Source organism: Thalassophryne amazonica, chromosome 20, assembly GCF_902500255.1.
Source record: "Thalassophryne amazonica chromosome 20, fThaAma1.1, whole genome shotgun sequence".
Lineage (NCBI taxonomy): Eukaryota > Metazoa > Chordata > Actinopteri > Batrachoidiformes > Batrachoididae > Thalassophryne > Thalassophryne amazonica.
In genome coordinates, this window is record NC_047122.1 from 56,514,579 (window position 1) to 56,538,322 (window position 23,744).

At 39.2% G+C, this 23,744-nt stretch overlaps 1 protein-coding gene across 5 annotated transcripts in view; it reads left to right on the forward strand.

Annotated features, from left to right (window-relative positions):
* The first annotated feature begins 1,961 nt into the window (after positions 1 to 1,961).
* Positions 1,962 to 23,744, forward strand: part of col16a1 (collagen, type XVI, alpha 1) — a 177,212-nt gene continuing 155,429 nt past the window's right edge. For 3 of the 5 annotated variants that reach the window (XM_034160345.1, XM_034160347.1, XM_034160348.1), the window contains exons 1-3: positions 1,962 to 2,152; positions 18,992 to 19,098; positions 22,786 to 22,901. In XM_034160345.1, coding sequence (XP_034016236.1) covers positions 22,817 to 22,901 — 85 coding nt within the window. In that variant the 5' untranslated portion in view covers positions 1,962 to 2,152; positions 18,992 to 19,098; positions 22,786 to 22,816. The remainder of the gene's footprint in view (positions 2,153 to 18,991; positions 19,099 to 22,785; positions 22,902 to 23,744) is intronic. The other 2 variants (XM_034160349.1, XM_034160346.1) reach the window with 2 other exon arrangements.

Consider the following 23,744-nt stretch of genomic DNA (forward strand, 5'->3'; position numbering starts at 1 on the left):
CTATTTGGTCCCTTACTTTTCCCAGGTCTTTGGCCTAATTTTCCAGTAAACCAGGGTAGGCATGAAATTGCCCCTCAAGGGTGTTTTGGGCAACAACCAATGTTGTTGAGGTCAAAGTTCTAAAATATATTTTTTTTAAATCCAAACTCCACCAATCATGGGCATATACTGTAAGTAGGCAGTTTCTGAGATTGTTCAGGCAACATCAAATTTACCAATGATAAGTTTTTCAGTCAGATTTGCGAGACACTTGACTTAATAATTATCTGTAATTGAAAATGTGTGTTCAGTCTCAATTTAAAAGAATCAACAGAATCCGAGTGTCCAGTCTCAGCATGCATTTTCTGTTCGGTACAAAATGAAACATAATATGAAGAAAACCACAGCGCTTTGATCTGTTATTACCTTCTGTGGCCGAGCAGACCTGTATATAAAGAACACAGAATATGAGAAGGTTATAAAGTTGAACTAAGAAAAGTCTGCTCTCAGGTACAGAAAGGCAGTGTCAAAAGGCTAATACTGAAGTCTTGGCAAATTTTGTGTTTTCACTGAAAATTCTACCAAATTCATTTTGGACCATTTGAAGACTTTTGATATGGATACATGAGAAGATAGGAAACAAACCAGCATATTGGTATCTGCCATTGATAACAAAGACAGAATTCTTGCAATACTCCTCAAGAGAAAAACAGCTTTCCTTATAACATCTCTAATATGTAAGTCAAAGGATAAGTTAGGATAAAAAAGACACTTTTTAAAAACATTGCTTGTTGTATGGATCCATTGATAATGCTAACCACTTTAAACTGTTATCCTTGACAAGAAGATCCAGTGACCAACATTCTTGGCTGTTTCTTATGAGTCAGAAGTTACCAATTTTGATGACATGTCGGCATTACTACTAGTAGCCAATAAAGCTTCTGGGTTTACAGTATGAGAGAGCTGTCCCACAATGACAGACATATGAAGATGGGTGTCATCAGCAAAACAGTGCAAATAATCTGACCCAAAAATTCTATATAGAGTGAGAATAAGTGTGGGCCCAGAAAACAACCCTGCAGTATTTTACCACAGAAAGTCAAGCTGTAATTTTATAGTAGGAGACATATTGTGATCTTCCAGATAAATATGATTTTTCCAATGATAGAATCTTCCCAGAAACATCAAAATTTCCACTATCTCAAACAATATCCAATCATCAACAGAATTCAACTTTGCACTGTGGTCCAAGATTTATCGTTCTAGTAATCTACATATCTATCTGGATGTCAAACTCTAGCCCCTCATCCATAACCATGAAGGCTCAACAGGAACCCTGAACATGAGACAGCTAATGAGGTTCTGGTGAAACAAGAAGTCCTCAATGGCAGATTAGGCGGAAGAGGTAATGCCTTGTTACCCAATGTCTGAAGGGATTTCACAGCCATCAGACCAAGCTAGAGATCTGTCATGAACCATGTGTTTGTCAGTGTGCAACGACATTGCTACATTAAAGAAACCCTCGCCAAAGCATCTCTAGATGACCCTGGATGTAGATTTTCTACAGTGCACCAATCCCATCAGGAAATCAATCGACAGATGATCTTCCTCACTACTAAGGGATAGCGATGACTATCTATGTCTCTTTTGAGACTCCAGCCCTTTTTTTTGTATTCAACATGTTGGTTCTATTTATATTCCTGGCTCCTCTTCTTTGTGTTCTCTTTTTTTCTTTTTAAACACGATTCCAGCCACAGTTTTCCAGGCCCCAGACTCTTTTATGGTGACGTCATAAAATGTTTCACTGGAGGAGATAGAGAGAAGGGGTGAGAGAGAGAGAGAGAGAGAGAGAGAGAGAGAGAGAGAGAGAGAGAGAGAGAGAGAGAGAGAGAGAGAGAGAGAGAGAGAGAGGAAGAGAGCTGTGGGATTTAGACAGAGGGGGGGGAAGTAGGGGAGGGGAAAGTTGGACAATCTTCAAGCCACTTTTTTCTCTTCTTTTCTCCTCGTGAAAGAAGCCACAAGAAAAAGTCCAACATTAAAAAAAAAACCCTCACTTTGGACTATATACTTTTTAACCTGACTGAAAGACTTCTTGTCTCATGCCTGGGAATGCACGCGCACACATTTAAGGATTAATGTGGTCATAACTTTGTGGATATAATAATCGATAAAGGTATGAATTTTATTGACTTATTCATGGACGACAAGGGTGTTTCAAGAAAATGTTTTATTTCTTTCTTTTTGTGGGTAATGTAAAATTGTGTTGTGTTACTCAAGTTTGTGAAGTTTTTCTAACTTTTTTCTGTATCTCCTTGGAAGGAGAAACAGTAGATGTGATGTCTGCTTGACTAAAGGAATTCTGTGGTGATTTAAGTCAGACAAAAACCTCAAAGTATGAAAAAAAGCTGAGTATTTCCCAGCTGTTCTTTTAGACCATTATGCTTCAGGTTCGAAGACTTTATAACATGTACTATAAGACTAGAGTTGCTGGTAAAAAGTGATGCTTTTCCACTCTACAACCAAATCAGGCCAAATCATCAAACAGAAAATGCATTGAGTAGTTACAGAGCTCTTTGTGGTTTTTCTGTGGCATGGAAAAACTGTTTAATTGCATATACGTCTACGTGTCTGAGTGAAACTCTTCACTGAGCTGTACATGGAAAGAAAACCACTCAGGACAAAGTTACATCTGGTTTTACCATTACATATGTTTTGCTGGATTGTAAGTTCCTACTGTAGATGTGAAGGTAGATGTCCTTCTATATCTGTTGAATAGCTTTTTTCTGAAATATGTTTGGTTTCTCTGACCATGACAGCAGTGAAAGTTTGCCACCCTTACTGAGAAGCTGAGTGAGGGATCAGGGCTTGCAAACATCTTGGGTCAAGACTTAGATCTGGCTGTTAATGGCTTCCTGGTCTCAACATAAGGAGTTGATCTATATGTGTTGAACAGTGGTGTCAAAAGTACACACATTTGTTACTTAAGTAGAAGTATAGATACTGCAGTTTAAAAACACTCTGGTAAAAGTTGAAGTATCAACTTGACCTCTTTACTCAAGTAAAAGTGAAAAAGTATGTGCTCCAAAACCTACTTAAAGTATAAAAGTATAAAGTAACCTTTAAAAAAAAAAGAAAAAAAAAAGGTAGATGCCACTATATGAATTGAAAGCTTAATTTAAAAACTGATTCGTACATGTGGCCCAAGACCCAAAACCCAAAATTACCCCCAACACCACCTGCACGAAAATGTTTCAAGAAGCTCTGAAATACAATCTGGGACTATTCCAGACAATAAACTGGAGTGAGTCCATTTAGTGAGGAAAAAAAAATACAACTTTCCTTATTCAAATTCATTCCAGTAGTATTCTGCTCTTACTAGGATGCAGCAGTTTTCTAGTTTGTCAGATAGTTCTGGAGGAAATCACTGAAGAAATTAACACATTGAAAATATGGTTTGACCGAAACAAACTGTCATTAAACTTAAATAAAACAGGGATGAAATGGAGGTGTAAGAGTCACTAGGTGTTCACAGGAAGCACTTATTTATGTATTTATTTATTTATTTATGTTCATTGTTAGTTGGTTTTATATTTTCTGTTGTGTTTCTATTCAGGTTCTTTTTGCCTCTTTCTCTAAAATTGTATATAATAATCATTAGGTAATTAATATATAAACAAAAATAAATTTAAGAAATATTACACTTTGAAAACAAATGCACCCGAACGTGATGACAGCTGAAACTGCTAAATGCTAACTTTTAACATTGAAAATGCCATAGACATGCTAACGCGTTAGCATCGCTCCCGTTTTTAAGTTATAAAATACATCTATCAACTGTTTCAGAAGACCATAACAGGTCGGTTTAACACAGAAAAGGTAAATAATACTCACAGAAGTATGCTCTTTAGGGTTTTAGCGGGGGGAAATTAAGCGAAAGAAAGAAAGTATAAACGAAGCAATAGGTCGAAGCATTGCTTCAATCTGTGAACCACTGCTTCGATTGGTTCACGGTTCAAAGCAAAGCCGCGCTGCAGAAAAGTTGATTACAGGCGCACATGATGTGAAATATATATATATATATATATATATATATATATATATATATATATATATATATATATATATATATATATATAAACATTAAACTGAAGCCAAGAGTAACGAGGCTGTTTGTTTTAAAAATGTAAGGAATAGAAAGTACAGATACTTGTGTGAAAATGTAATGAGTAGAAGTCAGAAGTAGGCAGAAAAATAAGTAATGGAGTAAAGTATAGATACATAAAAAGTGTACTTAAGTACAGTAACGAAGTATTTGTACTTTGTTACTTGACACCTCTGGTGTTGAAAGTGTGAAACTGGCACTGGTGCCATTGTTCACCACATTCACGACACCACAGAATTGCTGTGGGTCCTGCATGGCAACCACCCAAGCAGACAACTGGTTCATTGCCACATGTCTAAAGTAACCATCTGTCTGCTGTAGCTAGCTGAAGGGTGGGTGTCTCCTTGGCCTTGTTCATCCACTGAAGTCCTCAACACCTAGGAATATAAATGCTGGATCATGCATAGAGGAACACACCACATGGCCTAAATGTCAAAGCTGACGGTCCCTCACAATGCAACTGATACTCCTGATCTTCATCTACTTAAGTAAGCACTCATTCAAAGTCATTCTGGCAGTACCCAAGGATCCTCCAAAGAGATCTGGTGCCAAGCACATCCAGTCTTTGCTTCTGGGTAGCGTCCAAGTATCACAACGATACAGTAAGCACAAGTAGCAGAAGGATCCTAAAGATTTGGACCTTCATTCTCCTACAAAGATATTAGCGTCACCAAGCACATCTGTCCACTAACCTCGTGGCTCCATGACCTCTTCCTAAGAGTCTCTCAAACTCACAGGCAGAGGATTCAGAAACAGAAATGTCACTACTGAGAGTGAATGTATCTACAAGTTCAACACTTTCACAACACAGATTCACATCTGATGGCCGAGTCCAGGAAGTCATTAAAAACTTAGATCCTAGACTTGAGCCAGAATAATTGCAAGCCCGGATACTTTGATTCCTCAGTCAGCTTTTCAAGTGCAGCAATAAGGCTATCCATTGATTGCACAATGACCACAGCATTGTCCACAAAGTCAAGGTCAGTAATCCTTTCCTTACTATAAAAATAACCTCAGTTGCTTTTTTGACAACCCTACCCATTGCCCAGTCCATACAAGCATTGAATAGTGTAGGAGCCAGGACGTATCCCTGATGGACACCAGTTTTCACAGGGACAAACTAAAGAGTCTCTGTCTCCGTACAGCACTCAATGTACCTGTGTACAGGCTGGCTATGATGTTCTGTAACTTCTTGGGGATCCCATGAATTTTCAATATGCCCCAGAAAGTAGGGGCTTTCATATAAAGTAAAATAAATAAATAAATAAATAAATAAATAATATTTTCCACAGTGGCACTTGACAAGAGTCAGTTATTGAGTCAGGTTTGTTTTCCATCAACTAAGCAAAAGGCACTAGTGTTAACGGTAATGCAAGTTGTTCTGACATTGGAAGGTCGGTGGCTCAATCCTTGAGTCATCCTGTTTTGTCAAATTGTCCTGGGAAAAAGCAGTTAAACTGCACTGTGCTCAAGTTCCAACTCAATTAAGGAACAGTGTGCTATGCAGTATCGATTCTGCAATTTTGCCTAAAGTCTTGGTTGAGTACTGAAACAAATGGTTTAATTTAATTATATTGATTTAGGTACAATTAAAACATATATTTAACACAAACTTCCTCACTTAAAATTCTCATGACTTATTTCCATTAAATTACTTGTTTCATAACATAAAACACATTGAATAAATCCTCCATCTTTCTTCCCTTGTATTCATGTTTACAGTGCATGTTGCAGAGAATATGTCCTTGAAAATGGTAAATTAACTGCATTTATATAACACTTTTCCATAAGCATCAGAAGCTCAAAGTGCTTTAGAATTATGCTTCACATTTACCCATTCACACAGACAGACTCACACACGATGTCAGGGTGCTACCATGCAAGGTGCACACTACACACCGGGAGCAACTAGGGGATTAAGGACCTTGCCCAAGGACCCTTAGTGATTTCCCGGTCTGGCTGGATTTTGGATTCCAATTGGTGGTTGAAAAAAGTGGATATTAATATGTATTTTTTTTTTTATTTAACCTTTATTTAACCAGGAAAGTCCCATTGAGATTACTAATCTCTTTTTCAAGGGAGTCCTGGGTAAATGTAAATACACACACTAAGAAATACTCACTTAACTCACAAGCTTTCTGTGTAGTATTTAGCTGTAGGGCTTGTTAATATCCATTTGTCTGTGTCATAGGCAACATACATCATCTCTTGCACATTTTACATGATTATTCACCCAAGCAAGACAATGAATGTCAGGTTTAAGAAATGTAATGTCAAGGCAGAGAATATCAGCTGGTCATCTGCTTACCAAAGGCTGATTCAGTCACGTGCTTTCAGAAATACAGATTTGGGTCAGTCTCAAGTCATGACTAAACTAGAAGGGTATGTAGAAAGCACATATTTTTGGAAAGGCTGAACAAACATGGGATTTTGCTTTGAGATTAAAATTATTATTGCATAATCCATTCCGAATAAGTACCAAATGTCTATATCTCTACACTCTAAGAAATAAAACCTTGAATTCAGTTGATAAAGTTAAGGTAACCTTTTCCACATAACACTGTCAATTAAGTGCAAAACAATATTGTAGTTTAAATTAATTAAATCAAATTAAACATTAAAATTAGCAATTGCAACTATATTGAAAATAGTATTAATTACATTTTTAACCCTGTTTTTCAGTTCTCAGAGTGCATTCCACTCGAACACATGGGAATCAGTATTGCCCAATGCAAAAAAATAAAAAAAATAAAAATACATAGGGCTCAAAACCATTGGTTTTCTGACACCGCCTCCCGCCCCAACACACATCCTGAAGAAAAGGAGGGAGGTCAACAGAGGAAAAATAGAAATTTATATTGTTATATTGTTGCACATATAGCAAAGTGCTTCATATCTCACAAAACTGTCCAGATTCATTTTTAAATGTACATAGTATTTCACTTATTGATATTGATTTTATGAATTAGGAATTGTTTCCAATTTAGTGGGTTCTCTCACATCATTAGACTTATATTCCCACTTGGTATTGGGGAGCTGGACCATCATCAAGCAGTGCAATGATTGCAAAGATTTGACACACAGAAACAACACCAATTTCAACAGGAGAAATGATAAATAATTAAATTAGAACTACAATGCCCATAACCTGGTGGGTTTTAACTTTGTAACTTTTAAGTTACTTACAAATCAGTCTATATTGTGCGCAAAATAAATAAAAGCAATACCTAATTGCTTAACAAGGGTAGCACAGCTTGTTTGTGTTGTTTTACTGATTCTCACAGCAAGAAGGTTTTGGGATTATGTCCCATCTAGTCCATTTTGTGTGGCGTTAGGGTGGGTTCCCTCCGGGTGCTCTGGTTTCCTTCCAAAAAGGTGAAGATTAGGTGAACTCATAATTTTAAATGGACTATATGTGTGAATATGTCTGTCTACAGGTGGGCTTGAGATAGACTGGCATCCTTTCCAGGGTGTAACCTGGAATAAGTGAGCCCCAGACAATGATAACAACAAGCCACTAATTGATAGGTGTTTTGCGATCTTTAGACACTGAAGTTGTGCATATATATGCTAGTGACTCTCCACACTTGCACATGTTGTTGTGGTCTGTTTGATCTGGGGGGGCTTTTTATTAGTTTTTGTGCCTTTCAGGTCTTATCTGTTATGTGCTCCTTCCAAGTTCAGTGTATTTTTGAGTTTTGTCTATTTGTTATGCGTGTCACATCTTTGCAAACTCTATTAACTCAACCAATAGTTTCCATTATTTATTTATTTATTTATTACAAAATTAGAGCAACTTTAACTTTTGGCCTGTGCACAAACTGAAATTGACCTTTGCCATAATTCTTGCTGTTTTAACTCCATAACATTCAGTCACAGATACTCCAAACTATACTTTTTTGAAATCTTTGTGATCAGACAAATAATGTGGCATGGTTTTCAATATGATTGGAGCATCTTTTAATTTTGACCCCTCTGTAAATCTTCAGTTGACCCCTACTTCATTTGACCCCTACTCTCTGGTGACGGTGGCAGAGAAAAGAACACTGGACAAACTGCTGGACATTATGGACGATGTCAGTCACCCTCTGCACACCGTCATCAGCAACCAGAGGAGTCTCTTCAGCCACAGACTGCTCCTTCCCAAGTGCAGGACCAACAGACTGAAAAACTCCTTTGTCCCTCAGGCCATCAGACTGTACAACTCCTTAGTCAGGGGGAGGAGGAGTAACAGGAAGACAGAGGACAGGAATGAGAGGAACAGTAGTAGCCATTAAACCAGTACTGCTCAGTATTTTTGGTATTTCTATTGTGTATTTGTATTTAGTTTTGCAAACTGTTTTTCTGTTATTTACTTTTGATACTCTGTGTGCTGAACCTCAATTTCTTTGAGGGAGTCTTCCCAAGGGATCAATAAAGTTATATTTAATCTAATCTATTCTATTCTAATTTAATCTATACTCAACAAAAATATAAACGCAACACTTTTGGTTTTGCTCCCATTTTGTATGAGATTAACTCAACGATCTAAAACTTTTTCCACATACACAATATCACCATTTCCCTCAAATACTGTGCACAAACCAGTCTAAATCTGTGATATTGAGCACTTCTCCTTTGCTGAGATAATCCATCCCACCTCACAGGTGTGCCATACCAAGATGCTGATTAGACACCATGATTAGTGCACAGGTGTGCCTTAGACTGCCCACAATAAAAGGCCACTCTGAAAGGTGCAGTTTTGTTTTATTGGGGGGGGGGGATACCAGTCAGTATCTGGTGTGACCACCATTTGCCTCATGCAGTGCAACACATCTCCTTCGCATCATCCGTGAAGAGAACACCTCTCCAACGTGCCAAACGGCAGCAAATGTGAGCATTTGCCCATTCAAATCGGTTACAACGACGAACTGGAGTCAGGTCAAGACCCCGATGAGGACGACGAGCATGCAGATGAGCTTCCCTGAGACAGTTTCTGACAGTTTGTGCAGAAATTCTTTGGTTATGCAAACCGATTGTTCCAGCAGCTGTCCGAGTGGCTGGTCTCAGACGATCTTGGAGGTGAACATGCTGGATGTGGAGGTCCTGGGCTGGTGTGGTTACACGTGGTCTGCGGTTGTGAGGCTGGTTGGATGTACTGCCAAATTCTCTGAAACGCCTTTGGAGACGGCTTATGGTAGAGAAATGAACATTCAATACACGAGCAACAGTTCTGGTTGACATTCCTGCTGTCAGCATGCCAATTGCACGCTCCCTCAAATCTTGCGACATCTGTGGCATTGTGCTGTGTGATAAAACTGCACCTTTCAGAGTGGCCTTTTATTGTGGGCAGTCTAAGGCACACCTGTGCACTAATCATGGTGTCTAATCAGCATCTTGGTATGGCACACCTGTGAGGTGGGATGGATTATCTCAACAAAGGAGAAGTGCTCACTATCACAGATTCAGACTGGTTTGTGAACAATATTTGAGAGAAATGGTGATATTGTATATGTGGAGAAAGTTTTAGATCTTTGAGTTCATCTCATACAAAATGGGAGCAAAACCAAAAGTGTTGCGTTTATATTTTTGTTGAGTGTAATATAATCTACCAGCGGCTGTGTGTGTGTCTCCAGGTAACACTGGAGTTGCATCAGGAAGGGCATCCGGCGTAAAACCTGTGCCAAATATCAATGCGGATCTGGTTGTATCCACTGTGGTGACCCCGAAAGCGGGAGCAGCCGAATGGACAACAACAACATAATCTAATCTTCTTGGCTGACTATTGAAATTTCAAGAGGCAAATTATTATTTTTTTTTTTATTTTTTTCCAAACAGTAATGTCAACGAAGTGTGTTTGGCAATTTTGGTGTTATTTTTTCCAGAAATGAACAATTGTTACAGTTATCTGCTCCACTATTTTGATCTATATTACAGTATGTATTATATTTTAGCTTGTGCCATTTATGCCTCACATTCACCCAGTCACACAGACACACTCACACACAGATGTCAGGGTGCTGCCATGCAAGATGCTCACTACACACTGAGAGCAACTTGGAGATTGAGAACCTTGCCCAAGGGTGCATAGTAATTGTCTGGCCAGACGGGTTTGAATTGAGGATCCTCTGGTCTGAAGCCCACTGCTTAACCCATCACCTCCCCTAACACACAATCTCACAGTTACCCATTTTGCTTTTGGTTTTTAAACCCATCCAGACTCAAAGATTTTATAACTTTGAAGAGGGTGCAGCAGATGTTTATTTATGGTCTTACTTGGTTTCCTCTGTGATTCTTTTTTGTGCTTGTGTAGAGATCAGGCACAGATGAAAAGATCTATTGTTGAATTTTAACAAGCGATTGTTGATTCCTCAGCAGATGTCTGTGATTCATCAGATTTTTTTTTTTTCCCCGCATTGGATTGTAAGTAACCTTAAAGCAAAGTGAGCTTGCTTTACATTTCTTTTGCACAGAGTCCAGTCTCTTTTTCACCCCGTAAGGCCAGCAAAAAAAAGCCCGACATACAGTTGTAGTATTACCTTTTCCAGTTTTCAAGTTTCCACAGCTTCAGGTCAGTGGATATCTGGAGAGAGTATCACAGCCTTCGGGCATCTTTAAACACTTTGATTCACTCCAGGTACCATGTTGCAGCAAGTCTGCAATACTTTTTCCACATTTGACTTGAAGCATGTGTGAAGTTGCCAGAGCCACTGCTGTGTGTGCATGTTGCTGCATTCATGATCTATCAGAGTTACTGTAAATATAAGTTTCAATCTGTTAAAAAAAAAAAAAAAAAACTGCATCCATTGAAACAATCACATGATAATCTTGGCTACCTGAACCAATTGAACACTTGGTATGTCAGCAACATTCTATCCATTTTCTGTAGCACTTATTCTGCTCAGAGTCATGGTGCTGTCAGCAGTCCAAAACCATAAAAATTTAAATGTTCTTCTTGATAAATGAGCAGTTACTGCTGCTGCCTCCTGGGTTCTACTCAAGGTACGGCTTGTTTGTGGGGGATTTCTCTGGATGCTTGTGGTTCCTCCAAAGACATCTGTGTTTGGCTAATTGGTCATTCTAAATTAATTCTGCAAGTGGTAACCTTGTAATGGATTGATGGCTTGCCACATGCTCAGTGTAAGCTGGGATAGTCTTCAGTGAACCCACAACCTTGAATCCAGGCATACACTACTGTAGAACATGACATGATGCCATATCTCAAACATACTAATGTTATGTATAAGCATATTGCAGAAAAAACACAGATTATCAGAGTACATATTCCAGTGGGTGTTGCTCCAATAGCCCACTGTGTACAGTGAAAGTTGGGGCGGAAGCTATGCAGCACATTGGTCCCATCTGTGGATCATACAGCACTTTAGAGTGACAGGGAAAATAATAATAATGATAATAATTCAGCCACATTTTGAGCATTTGAAATTAGAATCAGAACAATATGGATTTTTTTTTTTTTTTTTGGGTGGGGGGCGGGGGGGGGGCTGATACTGATACAAATATTAGGTGGCAAAAAAATTCACAATACTGGTATACCGGTATGAATGGGCAGCATGATGGCTTAGTGGTTAGCATGGTTGCCTCACAGCAAGAAGGTCATGGGATTGATTCCCACCTGTGACCTTTCTGTGTGGAATTTGCATGTTCTCCCTATGTTTGTGTGGGTTTCCGCCGGGTGCACATTAGGTAAATTGGAAACTTTATAATCGTCCAGGCCTCCCTTGCAAAAGAGATCTCAATCTCAATGGGACTAACCTGATTAAATAATAAAATCTGTGGATGTACACATAAAAAATGGCAGTGAGTCCCAGCATATTGTTATCCAACCCTTATGACAACGAAGCATAATGGAGGCTTGATATTTTTACAGTTTAAATATGAACTTTTTTTTTATAACATAACGAACAGCCAACCTTCAGATGGATTGGCAGCTGCCATGTTGCAGCATTTGCATAAAATATAATTATTTTGTATTTTGGCCCCACCTAGCTGGTGACATACACTGAAAAGAAAAATATGTTGGATGTATGCGATTTATATTGATGGCGCATGATCAGAAGGTGTTCAAATAACCTAATTTTCTTATAGTTCGAATTGAGGATGCCCATTTTGATTGAAGATAAATGGCAGCTGGTTGCTTTGCCTCTGTCTCTTGTAGTTAATGTGGCTTAGGGGTGATGGGGGTCCCAGCCAAGGTTGACAATATTGTAAACAATGCTTTCGGAATGATTTCTGCTGGACAAACGGCATTATGACACCATTCCAACAGCCAAAGTGTTTTTCAGGGCTGTGTTTCAGCTAAAGTTTTCAAATCTACTCAAGATAATGCTGATACTGATATGTTTACAAAAGAGTGAGTGTGCATATTCAAAGAACAAATACTGAGTGGCAGACACTATTATTGTTTGTTAATGTGGATATGTTTATTGACCACTGAATAAATTTTGTTTACTCAGACAAAGTCAATCAGTCACACTGTCAGGCTCTGTGGTGTGAAGTGGTTGGACACATCTGAAGGACTCAAACATTAGAGCTGTGAGTTTGACAGGATTTAGTAGATGTTCAGGCAGGGTTCGGTACACAACAAGACTGGCGGTAAAGTATCCAAAGCATGAGGCAAAAACAGGGTCCAAAACACAGGCTAGAGGGTCAAAAACGCAGCAAGGCAGGTACAGGACAAAACTCACAGAAGAAACGTTCAGACAAAGGCATACTAACCTTTATAGTCCCATTGAGATCAAGACCTCTTTTGCAAGGGAGACCTGGACAATTATAAAGTTTCCCGCATTTTCTCCCCACGCAAACATGGGGAGAACATGCAAACTCCACACAGAAAGGTCACAGGTGGGAATTGAACACGTGACCTTCTTGCTGTGAGGCAACAATCCTAACCGCTAATCTAACGTGCTGGCAGCACAAGGCATGACGATCTCGCAAGGAAGTGAGGGAAGAAATGCCAGTTATCAAGAGGAAGTGACTAGCAGGAAATGCAGGACAGGTGTTGTGGAAGGATCTGGGGTGTGGCAAACAGGAGGGAGGACTGGAGTGAAACATCCAACACCAAACACCAAGACACAAGACAAGAGAAATCCCTCATACTAAACCCAATCATGACCATAAACAACAGCAAAAGGTCCCACAGCTCAAACCCCGAACAAAACCCCACAAGTCAATTCATGACACAATCCAGCCTTTCCCTAGAATAGATGTCTTAGGGCCCTGTCCCACTGGCGTTTAGGAGGATTTGCATATGGATTGCGCACAAAATTTGCCCATATTCACCAAACATCCGCAATATCCCTGTAACATGCCTGTATGAGTCGGCCACATGTCCGCAGCCAGGATTTTTGAGTAGCTCAAAAATCTGGATACGGATGACATCCACCTTACATACTCCACACATACTCAATTCATACACAATACATACTCACTATATGCACTGTATATCTGCCGTTAACTGCTGATATCCGCAACTGACGGGGATTTGCGGCTTGACAGCGGACTGGGACAGTGTGTAAAACAGATATATTATGTGCCCATCATGTCCACATCACAAACTAAAATATGTTGTAGTGAATGCATATAGATTGGCCACAAATAAAGTGTTTTTATTACATCTGCTTTGCAGCTGATTTGCGGACAATCTGTGAATGCATAACAAACATGTCACATAGACCCAAAGTATTATATGTGGCAGAAAGCAACATACCTGTCAGTCAGTGCCGGTCTGGCTGTGTAAATCCACAAAGACGTAGCTGCTGCAATCCAGGACTTTTATTTAACACCAACAAAAGGAAGAGTTGCTATTTAGCCACAACTCACGCTGAAGTCTGTTTTCTGTGACACTCTCAAAAAAAAATAAAAAACACCATCTCACACCCCAAGTGGCTTCCCCCCTCCCAAACTCATGAACAGTTAACCCTCGCATGACAAAATGAACATTGACTCTGTGATCAACTTGTCCAAGTCCAGCAAATGCTCCAGAGGCTGTGGTGTTGGTGTGAATAGTGATGCTGAAAGGAGCGAGTGCGCTTCTTTTATGACCGCAATGCAGATGCCGTCCACGCACAACACGTGCACGATGCATTCATAATACACCCGTCATACTGCCGTGATAATCTCAATGTTTCGGATTAGTTTCCTCACTACATGCGTTAGATAACCGTGATTGTTCATCATATATTCGCTATATATTATTAGTATATCCGTAATTCATACTGGGACATTTGTCATTTTTGGCCATTTTTGTTGCGGACGACAACGAACACCCGTAATTTGTATACTTAATTCATGTGCAATTAATCCTCTCCCCAGTGGGACAGGGCCCTTAGTTGTAGGCCAAAATTTATTCATTTTCTTGACCCAGTTTTTCCAGGTAAGGGCCATGGAAATGATTGGGGGGTGGTTGGTCTCTATCCCAGTGCACATTTGGTGGGGTATAACCTAGATGGGCTGCCAGGCCATGCAGGGTCACACATACACAGACAAACACATTCACATGCTCACTGATGGACAGTTTAAAGTTTACAATTCCTGCAATTCTTTGGAAGTAGGAGGAATCCATTGCACCCAGAGTGAACCAAGACAAACACAGGGAGAACATGCAAACTCCTCATAGAAAGAACCAGGCAGGAAGTGATTCCAGGACTGTCTTGCTAACCACTAAGCCACATTTGGATGAGGACAATGTGACAAATGTACCATGATTTGAACTGTTCTAATGATCCATGCCAAACTGTGAGAGCAATGTACCATTACACCCTGAGCATCTGGGGCTCAGCACTGGCCCAATGGTTGCTAGGGTTTGTATTGTACTTATTTATTCTTCTTCTTCATAAAACTCATGTTGCATCTTGTGGAAAAATGAAAACATGTGCCATCCTTCCCTAGTGTCCCTCTGCATTTTATAGCTGTTTTATGATACAAACAATCCAGAAAATAATCAGAGAATCAAGTCCAGAGTTGCCCGTTCGCACACATAGCACACAACAGATTGTCCCCATCAGACACGTTCTCACCAACTGGAAATAATGTGTTTGGGTTACACAAATGGTGACCCCTGTGTGTGTAAAAAAATTCCACTGCAAAAATCGCTGTTGATAATCATTGCAAGTGATGATATTGGTCCTTACAGATAGAACTTGCAGAATCTAATCTCCTCAGGTTAAGACATTTTCATCGGTGTCTTCATGTAAATGGCCTTTCTTCTTTACGCTCGGACATTTGTAGTGTATAATAAAATTGTCATTCACACGCCCACTCACTCACTCCCTGTGAATCCTGTGGACCATGACCTGAGCGATGCACACATGGGTTCAATCATAGACTTTGCACAAAGGAGATGGCAGGGTCACGTGCATTTAAAGTGTGGTCCGACTGATGGGGGCATAGTGATCTCGCATTTATCCTGAGTAAAGTCAGGATAAATTAAACGTTGCAGTACAGAGGCTTATTATGGCAATAATTTATCCCAATTTCTCTCCAGTGTGTCATGTTTGAAAAAAATATATATATATGCAAGTAACTCCTCCAGAAATGTTGCATCACTTCAATGGTCTACTGTTTGATCACAGAGCTTTACTTAAAGATAAGATTGCGGATAGTATTATATATATATTATATTTTTAACATGACCGGGATTTTATCTTATACTGAAATGAGAGAATTGCTCTCCATCTGTGTTAAGGTTGAGATAATGTGAGAACTAATTGGAAACTGAAGGTATATACCGTACACCATGTGTTACTATAACAGTCACACATTTCATATACCAGAAAAAAAAAAATCTTTTTTTTTCTGGTATATGAAATGTGTGACTGTTTGAACAGACCCACATAGGAAATGTGCTGTGAAGGAAAACCATACGCGTATATTCCTTAAAAGCAAGATATTCTGCTAAATACAGTTGAACTGCTACTCTTGAAGTGCCACAGTTTCCATGTCTGAAAAGGGTCAATCTCAAGCCAAGTTCTTCACATACAGTCAGGTCCATAAGTATATGGACAGTGACAATTTTTGAAGTTTAGCCAGGTTGAACAAACACAATAGAGTTGAAATTAAACTATTGAGATGTGCTTGTAGTGCAGCTTCTTAGCTTTAATTTAAGATGTTTTATGAAAAATAATACTGCATTAACTAGTTTGGAACTTTGAATATTTGTAAACCTATAAACCATAGCTACTTGGACAAACTGAATATCAATATTTTTTTTTTATACAAATCTTCACTTTTACAGTCAGTTTTGTTTGAACATGCCAGGGGATGGATACGTACACATTTCCAAGTCACTGAATATTTCTTGGACTTCATTTACATCAATAGTGTTGTGTGGATAATCTGTTTGGAGTTGGCATTTCTGAATCCCTGAGGGAATATCTGAGATGGAGACTAATGAAGGAAGCCACCAAGACTGTGAAAGACTTGTTGACTTTTGTGGCCATTATTGGGGAAACTGTGCAGAGTGCAACTTTTGACTGTTGCATTGGTGGCGTGAAACACAGAAGGATTGTCATCCAAGAAAACAAATCAAATGTAGGCTTGTCTCTCCTATGTGTCTTCTGGAAAACTAGCTGGATTTTTATATATTAAAAAAAAAACCTCTGTGCCACTCTATTATAGAACTGTATAATAGATGATACAACAGACAAACGTTAGTTGTTGCAATCCTTTATTGCCACAAACACAGAAGCCTACAACTGCTCCAGTGTTGTCTTTGTGGCTTCCCTCACTTGTCTCACTCTTGCACAGTGTCTTACATTTTGAGAACTGCCTAAGTCAGATGGATTTAGCATAGATTACCCTGCTGGTTGTATTTATTAATGGTTGATATGAATTAACTCTAAGACATATTCAGTGATTTCAAAATTTAACTTTGAAATGTTCATGTATTCATCCAATTTTTCCAATTTCCCTGAAATTGGAGGGACTATATTTACAAATGGCCAAAATTTCAAATAGGTTTATATGACATTTCTGTTGTCGTAAAGCTAACAATGTACAGCACAAGCACATCTTAATGGTTTCTTTATAACTCAATGTTGTCAATGTATAGACAAACAGTAACAAAATAGGTCAGCTCAGTCTTGTTTGAACCCCTATGTGATATTGTGGGATTTGACCACATCTTGGGACAGCCAGCATGAACACGGCAGAGAATACCCAGGCAGAGTGTAGGAGTTTCAGCACAAACCATTCAGCCCGGCTCAGTAAACTTAAGAGCATACTCGCTGTCACCTAGCGGACCAGCCAGTTTAAGATGTGCTGATTTAAAATGATTTCCGCTGAAACCCCTATCATCCATATGGTTTGTGCTGACACTCCCACACTCCGCCCTGGTAATAGTCTCTTCCCACAAACAGCATCAGTTGTAATACTAGGGGAGCTACAACCACTACCTTTGCACACACCCCCCCCCCCCCCCCAGGACTAAACCAAACCAACTTTTTTAGGTTCCTTAGATGACCCCAAAACACAATCAGGATGTTCTCAAAAATAAAAACTGGCCTCAAGCCAGGGAAGACCATTGCAGGTCACAGCAAACTCATTTGTGCCTAAACTAACTTCATTCATGGGTTTAAGATTAAAAATGGCATCCAAAATGGCCACCAATAGACCCTTATCATTGAATCTCTGTGATATTTAAGTTGTTTATATGTTGTTTAAAGGTGTTTTAGTGAAAAACCCTGTTTTGGTGGTCATCTTAGACACCATCTTGGATAACTGGCTTGAGGCCAGTTTTTATTTTTGGGAACATCCTGATTGTGTTTTGGGGTCATCTAAGGAACCTAAAAAAGTTGGATTGGTTTAGTCCTGGGGTGGGGGTGTGTGCAAAGGTAGTGGTCGTAGCTCCCTGTTTTGTTTTTGGCTGCAATCACCAGTCGCCAAAAGTGAAGGTTTTTTTGGTTCCCAGTGGAGAAGGGAATACAAGGCAAATGGGAGCGGTCATGTTGGTAAGTGTTAGCCGACACAGCTAACCAGAGTAGCTGCGTTCTCTGGCCTGTACAACCGCCTCGACCTCTGGGTCATAAACAAACTGCAACACGTCTACTTTCCACTGCATGTTCACTGTTTTTGTTTTTTGCATTTTCACATGTAATTTGCCAAAAAACTCAGACAAAGTGCCATATTTCTGTCCCCGGAAGTAGAGAAATTACATCACATGTGTCATATTTTACCCCTTTAACACCCGCCCTGAAGCGAGACTGCCCAATTATGCCACTGTCCAATTACTTATGAACCCAATTGTACATGAATGCAACTTAACGAATGTAAGTGTGCTCATCTGCTGGCTGATAGTTTTCTCTCTCTCTCTCTGCATTCCTTATATTTGTTTGCCCTTCCCATCACATCCTTTGCTGGGGATGTGGGGGGTTTGCCTTGAAGACTTATTCAGGGTCACAACCCCGCCAGAGGTTGTTTTCATAAACCACGACCAAAGTATGTTTGCACGAGGCAGCAGGAGAGATTGGAAGTGCCTACGCTGTGAGCAAGCTGTTGATCAATGCGCCTGCTGCAGTTCATGGAGAGAGAGAAAGCAGGAAAAGCAGGGCCCCGGAAATATCAGATGGCTGATGGCTCCTCACATTTAGTCTAAACAGCGGCTGATAGGTTCACTGTTAGTCATTCGCGGCTCTGTGTGGCTAATAAGCAATTCTGCTGTCAGGCCCTGCTGACATGTTTCATTGAACTTCGTCAGAGCGCTCTTTCCTCTTAACGGGGGCATGCGGTGCCTGCTGTTCCATCTGTAAGCAAAGGCAATGATGATGAAATGCACCTCAACAAAAATGCACTGAGAGTAAAGTGTCTGTTTTGTAATAGCAATACATGATAAAATCATGTGTTTGTGTCTTCTAGCCAAAACGTGCTGGAACCGACAGTGATCCTGGAAATAGAACAAAGGCAAACTGGTGTGGACCTAAAGGAAAACTGAAGAGACAGCACCACGTTTCCGAGGGACAGCGGTATTGTCAATAATAGGCAAAGAAAAAAAAATGAATGAAAACTGTTGTGGTTGTCGGTGATTATTTTAGTGCAGCAAATAACTGAAACAATACTTCACATGGTGATACAAGCACCAAATCCAGCACAAATTCAGACATTGCTCTTAAAAAAAAAAAAACGACGGGCCACTTGAATTTTCAATAGGTGGCCACGTAGGAGTCAATTGAAGAATTACACAGGGGTTAAAATATAAAAATCCTCCAATCATACTGAAAACTATACCGCATTATTTGTCTGATCATAAAGATTCCAAAAAGGTATAGTTTGAATTATCTATGACTGAATGTTATGGAGTTATGGGGTAACAACCTTAAGAATGGTGACAAAGGTCAGTTTCTGTTTGTACAGGGGTCAAAAGTTAATGTTGCTCCAATTTTAGTAAAAAAAAAATGGTGCAAACTGTTGATTGAGCTACTTGGATTAATAAATGGAATAGTTTTGACTGTGTTGAATGCTTGGTCTCTAAAGTAAAGGTCAAATAATGTTGACATCCATTGGATTCTACGACATGTGACTTATGTTAACCCCGTAACATGATAACTAAGCATGATACATGGTGCAAACTATTCCTTTTTGAAACCCTATTAACACAACCAATAATTTGCATCACCTTTGAACAAAATTGGAGCAACTCTAACTTTTGACCCCTGTACAAACTGAAACTGACCTTTGTCACCATTTTGCTGTTTTTCCCCATAACTCATGAACATCCAGTCACAGATACCTTTTTGGAATTGTTATAATCAGACAAATAATGTAGTGTAGTTTTCAATTTAATTGGAGCATTTTTATTTTTGACCCCTGTGTGTAGTTCTTCAGTTGACCTTTGTCACCATTCTTATTGTTTTTAATCCCATAACTCTATAGGATTCAGTCATACATAGTCCAAACTATACCTTTTTGGAATCTTTACAATCAGACAAATAATGTGGTAATTTTCAAATTTTCAATATGACTGGAGCATTTTTATATTTTGACCCCGATGTAATTCTTCATTTGACCTCTACGTGGCCGCCTATTGAAAATTCAAGTGGCCTGTCGTTTTTTTCAAAAAAGTAATATCTAAGGTGTACTTTTGCCAAATTTGGTGCTTGTATCACCATTTTAAGGATTCCTCTGTAAATATTCTGTTATCTGCTGCACTATTTCTGTCTTTAGTACTAGTTGACATCAAATCTCTCATTGTTTTCCTTCCTCTGTTGGCTCTGGATTCGGTGACCTGATTACTCACAGACCTGCTTAGCAGGCTCGGGTCCAACACAAAGGCCAAGCCCAGCGCCCGAACTCACCGCTTTTATCCGCCGTCACCAGCTGTGTGCGTCAAAGAAATTGTGGATGGAAGGCAGCAAATGAAGGCGCGTAGACTTGAAGAGAGTCATCCATAGCAACGCGTATCAGGATGCCTATTAAATCATTTTGGATTACATCCAGATAATGATAGTAATGAGCAATAACTTTTCCTTCAGCTTGTGTTTTGCCAACTGTGAGGCATTTTTCATTATGTACTGTGTGAACTTGCTTAATATTGTGTTCATGTGGCATGAAGCCTAATAATGTCTGCAGCTTGTTCAAACACAGATTTCCGCGGCTTTGATTAACCTTCCACCCTTCAAACAGAAGAGAAAACTCGCTTATGTTTTCCAGCATTTTTTATTTCTTCTTTTTTTTTTTTTTTTGCTTGCAGCTAATTTCAAAGAAACTGTCCCAGTTGTTCAGAACTGTGCCAGAGCGTGATTATAGAATTTATGTTTCACATATGGACAGGCCAAAAGCCTTTAAGCAATGTATTTTTTAAGCTTTGAAATAACAGGCCTTGACATAAGGAAGAATTCAAGCGAGGCCCTGATATTGAATGTATTATTCACTATGCAGGATGTGTCATAGTGTCCTTGCAGTTTCCAAACATAAATTGGCACTTTGTCCTCCAGTATATAGCAAGACCCTGAAGGTAGTCTGGTCAGGCAGGACGGTATACATGCAGTGTTCTCGGGAATGGCAGCGCCGCAATGTATACCCCCGTGGGAGTGCACGGGTCATTTCTCTTGGCAGTGTGTGTGTACAGAGACACAGTCTGCACGCCTTGGGGGCCCTGCTGCACCTGTAAACACTGCAGAGTTATGGGGTCCTCATACGCGCTGAGGCCAACTCCAGGTCAGCTGGGATTTATTGAGGTGGGCGGTGTTTACACGCGTGCAGCCGTGCGTTTCGTTGCGATAGGAGCGGCAGTCTGGGAATGGGTCTGCGGAGACCGCGTGCAATCACTTCAGAGACGTGGCATGCATTTTATTTGCGTGTGGGTGTGCGTGTCAAATGCTTGTTGTTGGGCCACGTGGAAGCATCTGGTGCAACACAACAAAGGCTCCTGAGGAATAGTCTCCAGATGTGTTTGCATGTTTCGTCCCCACTGTCTGACTGACTTAGTACCAGCCAGACTGCATGTAAATCGTCGAATGCACACTTTGCGTTGGTGCGTTGGCAACCCATGTGCATGCATTCCTTTTTTGGCTTTTATCTATTGTTGAGCGTAATATAAACAGCTCCAGTTCTTTGTCTATACATGTTTATACTCGTCTGTTATCAGCAAAAGTTTGGCTTGAAATTATTGGTTTTTGACTTCACAGTGGAGGTTTACATCTGGATTCCTGTTTAATTTGTGAGACCCATGCAGTAAGCCTGTGTATATTTGAAGGGTTTGGGTCCAAAACACTCCATAACCACTTGCTTTGTTCTAAGAAACTCACTTTTTCTGGTTTGGAATGGTGATAAGAGAAGTCCACTTATTTTCTCTATGAAAAATTTAATTCAGGAATTTAAAAGAGAATCATCAATGACATTCAAATCCATAAACTTTTTCAGCATCTAATTAATCTCCAAATGATTTTGTCTCAAAATCTTAGCAAATTAAGACTGTAACACTTGTTACAGAATAGGCATATCTAGGTGTAAAATAATTAATAAATAATGATAGTAAAATTAGATTAATAATAATATTTAATTGTAAACATTATCATTCTTTTTTGTGTTATTATTGACATGATTATTCATGATTAGATTATTTTATTGATCCTTTGGGAAGGCTTCCTCAGGGAAATCGAGGTTCGAGCAGCATTATATAGCAGCACACAGGGTAAGAAGCACACAAAGTATCAAAAGTGAAAGTTAAAAAAAGAAAAACAGTTTGCAATATAAATACCAGACATACTGATCAATACCGATTCAATAGAACTCTAACATTACTGAATGAATGATTCTCCATTACAGGGCAGTATGGTTGTAATGAGGCTTCAAACATGCCTAAAACATGAACTGATATGGGAACGTCACAGCATTGGCTGACTCTGACTGGCTGAAAGGATTTGTTAGTTTGCATGGAATGAGCCACGGCGCTTATCACATTATGATGTGAATAAATGCAATAAAATGACAAGAGAATGACGATAATCATATGGAGCTCTACTTTTTTTAATGAGGGACTCTCTTGTTAATTTATATGCCACTAACAGAGTCTCCATCATACCACATAATCAACACATCATCTGGAACAGACTCATGAATTTACATTGGAGCTGAGTGTAATATGCAGCTGTTGGTAGAGTGAGTGGATGTGGGTGGTGAAGACGTGACTTTTGTCTTTGTTTGTCCATCAGCTGGTGGCTGAGAGGTGAGGCGTGAACTCAGATGAGCAAAACCATGTGGCTTCTCTGCTCCTCCCTGGTTCTACTGGCTGCCAGTCTCGGGTCATGTGACATGACACTGGGTCAAGGTGAGTCCCCCACTGCCACACACACACACACACACACACACACACACACACACACACACACACACACACACACACACACACACACCGCTTTCGCTACTCATATGTGGAAGCTCATTTTAAATATGTAAAATTCAACATGAACAAAAATAAGACTGTCCATATGATTAAGATGAACCAATCTATGATATACGTATATTCCCTAAAACAAATGTCTTGTTCATTACGTGTCATTATTTGTCTCTGTGGAGCTCAGCACTTTTTTTGTTGCTGCTCACCACCATAAATGACGGATCTTTTCACAGAAAATCTAAATTAAAATGACAAAGGCCCCAAAACCTTACTGTGATCAATATGACATCCCACTTTTTTTGTTCCAATATTGATTTATTTTTTTTGTTTTGTTGTTGTTGTTGCTGTTGTTGTTGTTGTTGTTTTTTTTTTTTTTTTGTTTGTTTTTTTGCCATGCTCCTACCTTATGGAATTGTTGGATTAGAAAAGCAACTTTCATTGACTCATTTAAAACATGTCTTAAAACTTATTTACTTTCTATTACCTATCATTAGTTTTATGAGTTGCTGTAATTTTAATTGTTTTTGTTTCTTGTACATTTGAAATGTTTTGTGGTTTTATTTATTCATTATTTTATTTATTTATTACTTTGCAATATAGGGATCTTTATTTCATGTTCTGCAATTTGTTGATTTTATTCATTTTAAAGTGCTTTATCAATAACTGTATTGTAATAATAAGAATAACAATAACAACAACAATTATTATTATTATTGTTATTATTATTATAGAGGACCACAATTAGAGCAGGCTTTAACCAATCTAATCATAGTA